The 8,767-nt window shown below is 42.2% G+C and overlaps 1 protein-coding gene across 1 annotated transcript in view; it reads right to left on the bottom strand.

Moving 5' to 3' along the window:
- Positions 1-365: 365 nt before the first annotated feature.
- LOC138663598 (zinc finger protein 665-like) overlaps positions 366-8,767 on the bottom strand; it is a 66,198-nt gene continuing 57,796 nt past the window's right edge. Inside the window, exon 7 of the mRNA XM_069749860.1 lies at positions 366-6,653. Within this exon, the coding sequence (XP_069605961.1) occupies positions 5,041-6,653 (1,613 nt within the window). The 3' untranslated portion in view covers positions 366-5,040. The remainder of the gene's footprint in view (positions 6,654-8,767) is intronic.

Here is an 8,767-nt window from a genome sequence, read left to right as displayed (position 1 = left end):
AATGTACGCCAATGTCGCACTCCCTCCCTTTCATGTGGGCTCCAGCACTGAGACCACATCTTTTCTGGCACATGTCAGCTGTTTTGACCAGCTGACATGTGCCCCTAACAGCCTCTGACAGCAGCATTTAACGTGCACTTCCACCAAGCACGCCAGAAATTCTGCCCATCTGTGACCCTGTCACGTGATCGCGAGTCACCGATTGGTTGGCATTACAAACAGAAATCTCCAGCAGACCTCTATGGTTGTCACTGCCAGTTGCTGTGAGGGCCGCCCGCTAGCCAAAACCACGTGGACCAGAGATAATGCCGCCGAACTCCCGCTCTCCTTTTAACATGGGCAAAACGCTACTCAGACAACATAGGGTGAGGGCAAAACAGTGCAGCAATGCTTTATTGAACCACAAAACACTCAGATAACACATAGAACAGTCGCAGCAAAATACCCAAGATTGGGCCCATTAGAGTCTCACTGTAATGCAGCTGCAGCACAGTATGCGCAACCTTCACCAGGGGGAGCTGGTGAAGGAAGAGAGGTTGCGCTCTCAGTGTAGGATCACAGTGCAGCAGCGCAGATGTTACTAGGTGGCGAGAGAGTGGTCAGATGAACAAACAAACAAACCTCGGTCTGGTTCATGACACTCACCTTTCCACTAACTCGCTGGGAAAATAGCTGCTGTGACTTCCAGGGTCACTACCCCACCTGTGGAACACACACACAGAAGAGGTAATGACAAGCGTAGGAAGATGACAGTCCATACAAGGCCAGGTGATCCGAGGATCACAACCTGGCTTCATCTTCCATGGTCGACTACTCCACCTGTGGCATGCTCACAGAAACGAGGTAACAACAAGTGTAGGAAGTTGACAGTCCATACAAGGTGCAAGGCTAGTTGATCCAAGGATCACAACCTGGCTTCATCTTCCAGGGTCACTACCCCACCTGTGGCATGCACACAGAGAGGAGGTAACAACAAGTGTAGGAAGATGACAGTCCATTGAGTCCATACAAGGTACAAGGCCAGTTGATCTGAGGATCACAACCTGGCTCCTCCAAATGTATTCACAGTTCAGTGATGGTCAATGGAGCAGATCTGTATTCTTCCAACCGAGGCTGAAAACCCCTAGGTTGTTTTCTATACAATGATAGATCCATGTCCCTTGTGATGATGTTGTGGCTGCTGTTCTGTCTCTTGTCCTTTGGATGTGTAGATGTCTTGGCAGAATCTCTCTGGCTGTTTCTCTTAGTCTCTTTATACAGAGGCATGTAACCTATTTTTAGACATAACAAGTGTCCCTCATTCAGAATTTATATAAAGGGTAATAATGGAGATGAGATCAAATAGGATCACTTGATTATTTAAACTATTTGCATACTTTTCCCTCTCTACTTTAGAAGTCAACAAACTGGCTCCATAACACAATGCATAATTAGCATATCAGCAAACATTAGTAGTGATTTAAGGATAAGCACACAATAAAAGTCAATATTCCAGGCTTACACAAACAAAAGTCTGTTTTGTTGACCAAGATGGACTGCCGGCGTGCGCTGAAATCTCATCTCCTGAGATTTCGGTGCCGAGATCTCCATCTGCACACGTGCCTCCCCCAGGGCTGCCATTTTTCTGGAGTCCACCGCAGGGGAAACCATGGGATTGCCGGGGCTCCGGCCTTTCACAAAATGTCGGCAGAGCTCCGGCAGCACCGGAGACCACCACAGCAGCATCGGGCAGCACTGGTTGGGCACCCGCAGTACCGGAAACACCAGCAGAGCACCGGGCAGCAGCGATGGACACCAGCGCAGAACCGCCGGGCACCGGAGACACCCAAAGACCACCGGGCAGCAGCGCCGGGCATCTGCAGCATTGCCGGACAACCTCAGTGCTGCCGGGCACCGGAGACACCCGCAGAGCGCCAGGCAGCAGCACCGGTCACCCGCAGCACCACCAGACACCTCTTCATCCCAGCCTGCGGCCTGCAGCATCACCCCACTCCTGCCTCCTCCAGCAGCGACCCTGGGTCCCCACTTCACCGCAGCCACCACCCCCGGTAAGCAATAAGATGCATGGATTATAAGAAGCACCATCATTTTATTAAAAAAATGTTTTCCTATTTTTCTCCTGAAAATTTGTGTTGCGTTTTATAATCCGGAGCATCTTATAAAGCGAAAAGTACGGTACTTATGACCATGTGATAATTCAGTTTTTCTTTTTTAATACATTTGCAAAAATGTCTACATTTCTGTTTTTTTTCAGTCAAGATGAGGTGCAGAGTGTACATTAATGAGAAAAAAATTAACGTTCTTGAATTTACCAAATGTCAGCCACCAATTACGCAAGTTCTCCCACTTAAAAAGATGAGAGCGGCCTGTAATTGACATCATAGGTAGACCACAACTACGAGAGAAAAAATGAGAAAACAAATCCAGAAAATCACTTTGTCTGATTTGGCAAGATTTTTTTTTTGCAAATTATGGTGGAAAATAAGTATTTGGTCACCTAAAAACGTGCAAGATTTCTGGCTCTCACAGACCTGTAACTTCTTCTTTAAGAGGCTCCTCTGTCCTCCACTCATTACCTGTAGTAATGGCACCTGTTTGAACTTGTTGTCAGTATAAAAGACACCTATCCACAACCTCAAACAGTCACACTCCAAACTCCACTATGGTGAAGAGCTGTCAAAGGACACCAGAAATAAAATAAGTAGCCCTGCACTAGGCTGGGAAGACTGAATCTGCAATAGGCAACCAGCTTGGTGTGATGAAATCAACTGTGGGAGCAATAGAAAGAAAATGGAAGATATAAAGACCACTGATAATCTCCCTTGATCAGGGGCTCGACGCAAGATCTCACCCTGTGGGGTCAAAATAATCACAAGAACAGTGAGCAAAAATCCCAGAACCACATAGGGATGACCAAGTGAATAACCTGTATAGAGCTGGGACCAACATAACAAAGGCTACTATCAGTAACACACTACGCCGCCAGGGACTCAGATCCTGCAATGCCAGACGTGTCCCCCTGCTTAAGCCATTACGTGTCTGGGTCCATCTGAAGTTTGCTAGAGAGCATTTGGATTATTCAGAAGAGTATTGGGAGAATATCATACGGTCTGATGAAAGCAAAGTAGAACTGTTTGGTAGAAACACAACTCGTCGTGTTTGGAGGAGACAGAGGAGACAGAATACTGAGTTGCATCTAAAGAACACCATACCTACTTTTAAGCATGGGGGTGGCAACATCATGCCTTGGAGCGGTTTCTCTACAAAGGGACCAAGATGACTGATCCGTAAACATGAAAGAATGAATGGGGACATACTGCATATTGTGAGATTTTGAGTGCAAACCTCCTTCCATAAGCAAGGGCATTGAAGATGAAACATGGCTGGGTCTTTCAGCTTGATAATGATTCCAAGCACACCACCGCAGCAATAAAGGAGTGGCTTCATAAGAAGCATTTGAAGGTCCTGGAGTGGCCTAGCCAGTCTCTAGATCTCAAACCCACAAAAACCTTTGGAGAGAGTTGAAAGTCAGTGTTGCCCAGCAACAGGCCCAAAACATTACTGCTGTAGAGGAGATCATCAAGGAGGAATGGGCCAACATACCACCAACAGTGTGTGCCAACCTTGTGAAGACTTACAGATAATGTTTGACGTCTGTCACTGCCAAGAAACGATATATAACAAAATATTGAGATGAACTTTTGTTAATGACCAAATACTTATTTTCTACCATAATTTGCAAACAAATCTTGCCAAATCAGACAGGGTGATTTTCTGGATTTGTTTTCTCATTTTGTCTCTCATAGTTGTGGTCTACCTATGATGTCAATTACAGGCCTCTCTCATCTTTTTAAGTGGGAGAACCTGCACAATTGGTGGCTGACTAAATACTTTTTTCACCACTGTATATGTAATTATCCCTTGATTAGAAGATCCTCTGAGAAAAGGAAAGAAATAAACTTTATTAATTCCAAATGTAAAACTATACCCATAATTCACCCCCTAAAGGTTAATCAGAAGGTGACTAACAGAAAAAACATATACCCCAGGTCTCATTATATAGGGTGAGGTGATATATACACACTCGCTCTCCAAGCCTCTCATTTCTACTGGTTTTGTCTGCCTCACCAAAGACAACTCATCAAGAGACTATTTAATATTGACCTATATTCAAGTGAGACTAAACGAAAAAAAAACTAAAATCATGTATCGTGTTATCCAAAACAGTCAGAAAACAAGCCATATATTGGCAGATCCCAGACTTCAAGCTATATGCTTCGGAAGTTTATAAGCCACTCCAGTGCCAGGAATAGATAGTATGTGAAAATACAGTATATACCGCTCAGGGTACACTTAACTTCCAGAGATAATTTCCATATTTATACTAAATAATTGCATAGATCTCCCAGACATTATGGTTGAACATATCCCTTGTCTTTATAAAGATATTGCACTCATTCCCTGACAAACCGCAGCATGACCATTAGTTAGAAGATGCAAATGATCTTTGGAGCAGGTAAGTTTCTGACACTGGAGTGGCTTATAAACTCACGAAGCATATAGTTTGACGTCTGGGATCTGCTTATATATGGCTAGTTTTCTGATTGTTTCGGATAACATGATAGATGATTTTAGGTTTTTTTTTGTCTAGTCTCACTTGAATATAGGTCAATATTACATAAAGTCTCCTGATGGGTCATCTTTGGTGAGGTCGATGAAACCGTAGAAATGAGAGGCTTGGAGAGTGAGTGTATAAATGTCTTCGCACCCTATATATAGGGTATATGTTTTTTTCTATTAGTCACTTTCTGACTAACCTTCAGGGGGTGAATTATGGGTATAGTTTTACATTTGGAATTAATAACGTTTAGTTTTATCCCTTTGTCAGCAAACATGAGGAATGACAAGAGACAACCTATTTAAGAAGATCCAGTTTTGGTTAAAACTATTCCAACATTATGAACATAAAAAATGCTTCTCCCCTATGTGACTTCTCTGATGTTTATTAACAGTTGATTTCCAAGTAAAATATTTCCCACATTAAGAAAATGAAATAGGCTTCTCCTCTGTGTGACTGCTCTGATGTCTAACAAGAAGCGCTTTCCAGCTAAAAGATTTCCCGCATTCTGAACAGGAAAAAGGCTTCTCTCCTGTGTGAATTCTCTGGTGCTTAACACAATCTGATTTACTGCTAAAACATTTCCCACATTCTGAACAGGAAAAAGGCTTCTCCCCTGTGTGAGTTCTCTGATGGGAAAGAAAATGTGATTTCTGTGAAAAATGTTTTCCACATTCTGAACAGGAAAAAGGCTTTTCCCCTGTGTGAATTCTTTGGTGGGTAACAAAATGTGATTTATGTGCAAAACATTTCCCACATTCTGAACATGAAAAAGGCTTCTCTCCTGTGTGGGTTCTCAGGTGCATAACAACATCTGATTTATGTGCAAAACATTTCCCACATTCTGAACATGAAAAAGGCTTCTCCCCTGTGTGAGTTCTCTGGTGGCTATTAAAATGTGATTTATTCGCAAAACATTTCCCACATTCTGAACATGAAAAAGGCTTCTCTCCTGTGTGGATTCTCTGGTGCTTAACACAATCTGATTTAGTGTTAAAACATTTCCCACATTCTGAACAGGAAAAAGGCTTCTCCCCTGTGTGGATTCTCTGGTGCGTAACACAATCTGATTTATTGTTAAAACATTTCCCACATTCTGAACAGGAAAAAGGCTTCTCCCCTGTGTGAGTTCTCTGGTGTCTATCAAGAAACGATTTGTGAATAAAACATTTCCCACATTCTGAACAGGAAAAAGATTTCTCCCCTGTGTGAGCTCTCTGGTGGATATCAAGAACCGATTTCTGATTAAAACATTTCCCACATTCTGAACAGGAAAAAGGTTTCTCCCCAGTGTGAGCTCTCTGGTGGCTATCAAGAGCCGATTTCTGATTAAAACATTTCCCACATTCTGAACAGGAAAAAGGCTTTTCCCCTGTGTGAGTTCTCTGGTGGATATCGAGAGCCGATTTCTGATTAAAACATTTCCCACATTCTGAACAGGAAAAAGGCTTCTCCCCTGTGTGAGCTCTCTGGTGGCTATCGAGAGCCGATTTCTGACTAAAACATTTCCCACATTCTGAACAGGAAAAAGGCTTCTCCCCTGTGTGAGTTCTCTGGTGGATAACAAAATTTGATTTCTGTGAAAAATATTTCCCACATTCTGAACAGGAAAAAGGCTTCTCCCCTGTGTGAGTTCTCTGGTGGATAATAAAATTTGATTTCTGGGCAAAATTTTTCCCACATTCTGAACATGAAAAAGGTTTAGCTCCTGTGTGAATTCTCTGGTGAGTAAGAAAATGTGATTTCCATGTAAAATATTTCCCACATTCTGAACATGAAAATGGCTCCTTTGCTTTAGGAGCGGTTTGTTTTTTATTGCCTCTTTTTGGACTTTGATTTTCCTTAGTAGTCGGTAATAAATCAGAAGATGGGACCTGTTTCATAGGATCAGATGACAGATCTTTGCTGTGAATCGATAATGGTATATCTGGAGTAATAGCAATCACTTCAGTTGTATCTTGTAGGATCTCAAGATCATCAGATTTAAAAATTGAAGATGTCAGCTGTCCCGCTAATCTCCTGGTACAGTCATCTGCTAAGATAAAAACTATTTTTTAATAAAATATCCTTGAGTTTTATATTTTTGAACATTTCTACTTAAACTGTCCATAAAAATGGCAAGCTATGTAAAAAACTTTAATTATTTACCAAGACAATAACAGTCTTGCAGTGTGCTCAAACAACATTTAGGATCCCTGTATTTAGCAATACTATAGTAGAAGAACCCACTTAATTTATGGTGTGTGTCTCCTGAAGCACAATTTGGGCACTATATGTTGGGTAATAAAATGGCAAATGTGTAATTTTTCACTCTCCAACATCACTACCAAGACAATGACAGTTCACAGTCTAATAGAAAACCTTGTTGGATGAACCAGTAGTCCTTGGTGTTCAACTGTTCTTTCTGCCTCCCAAATATCGAATAAAAATAAACCAATGTTATGTAGGCAAATAAATACCAATTCTCCTTTCACAAAAAAACAAGTCCTCACTCAGGTCCATTATCTGTCAATTGAAAAACAGAGGTTCCCACACTATTAGTGGCTCACAGGCTATTGAAAAGCAACGGGGTTTCCATAAACCAATTCAGTGAAATCCGCTCTCACTTCTGAGTCTTGCAGTGTGCTCAAAAAACATTTAGGATCCCTGTATTTAGCAATACTATAGCGAGAAGAACCCACTCAATTTATGGTGTGTGTATCCTTAAGTACAATTTGGGCACTAAATGCTGGGTAATAAAATGTCAAGTGTGTAATGTTTCACTCTCCAACATCCACTGCGTGTTAATTTACAGAAAGTGGCTGTGGAGTCAAAATATTCACTCCTCCTAAGGATTATAACCCTCGGTGGATTAATTTATAAAATGGAATCACTTTGTGGGGATTTCGACTGTTCTGGTTTTCTGTCATTTAGTTATATTAGGGCTTCTGCATTTGATGTGTCCAATCTCATATGGGATCTGTCCCTGCTGTCCAGCTGGAGAAATCTGCTCCCTACTTCAGCCAATTGGAAAGTACCACACCCTACTAAAGCTCAAAGCATATTTCTGGAATTTGCCTGATACAGCGTTGTTCTCTTCTGCTTCAGTCCTCTGTGCTCAGCTTGCGGCTTGTGTATTTCTTTCCTGTTGTGATCATGGTCCTTTTACTGACTACTCTTGTATCTTCTGATTCTGTATTCTGTCCCTCTGGTTCCGACCCAGCTACCTATTCTTCTTGCGACCTAACACCACAGAATAGCAGATAACACCATGGTCCAAGCCTAGGGGCTCCTTTGTAAGTCCAGATTCCATGTAGGGGTGCTTGTAGTAAAATATGTATAAAAATATATGTGTGCAGTGAAATATGTATAGGTTTATTGTGTGACTAGTAATAATTGAACATCTGTCCTGAAGGCTGCAAGTCTCACCCAGGTGTTAATATGTATTTTCCTTAGACTGCAGACTTCTGTCTCCAATCTCACTAGGGGTCGTGCTGGGAACCAAGAAGAAAGGGAACATTTGACACCTCCTAGCTCTTTGAAGAGAGATGTCAATTACAGCCTAATGCTATCTACCTGTGAGAAAATCCCCAAAGGACAGACAGCCCCCCACAAATATTAACTGTGAGAGGAGAGGGAAAAAACACAACCAGACAGGAAATCAGGATTTAGCATAGGAGGCCATACTAGCTAAATAGAAAGAATAGAACAGAGTACTATGCGGTCAGTAATAAAACACTAGAAAATATCCACCACAGAAAATACATAACACCACATCTGACTAAAGACATGGAGGGTATATCTGCATCTCCAGAGACTCAGCAAGGCTGCAAAAAATACTTCACAGACAAAGCTGGACAAGACAAAACATGAAAATGCACAGAACTATAAGGTCCACAGCAGGTGGACAGGAAAAACAAAGCCAGGACTTATCTTTGAAGAAAAGCACAACGAACAGGAGAGACCAGAAGGGATGTGAATCCTCCAAAAACAATGGACTACTGGCAGGGACTAAAGAGTCCTGCAAAGTTATATACTCCAGTCAGTTTTGCAATTAGTAGATACACCTGTCCAATCCTGCAGTCCAGGCACAACTGCATTACCCTCTACAACCACCGGAGGGAGCCCAAAAGCTGAATTCACAACAGGGGGCGCTGTGTGGGCTCCTCA

This window comes from Ranitomeya imitator, chromosome 2 (assembly GCF_032444005.1).
Source record: "Ranitomeya imitator isolate aRanImi1 chromosome 2, aRanImi1.pri, whole genome shotgun sequence".
Classification (NCBI taxonomy): Eukaryota; Metazoa; Chordata; class Amphibia; order Anura; family Dendrobatidae; genus Ranitomeya; species Ranitomeya imitator.
This window is presented reverse-complemented; position numbering and strand designations above follow the sequence as displayed.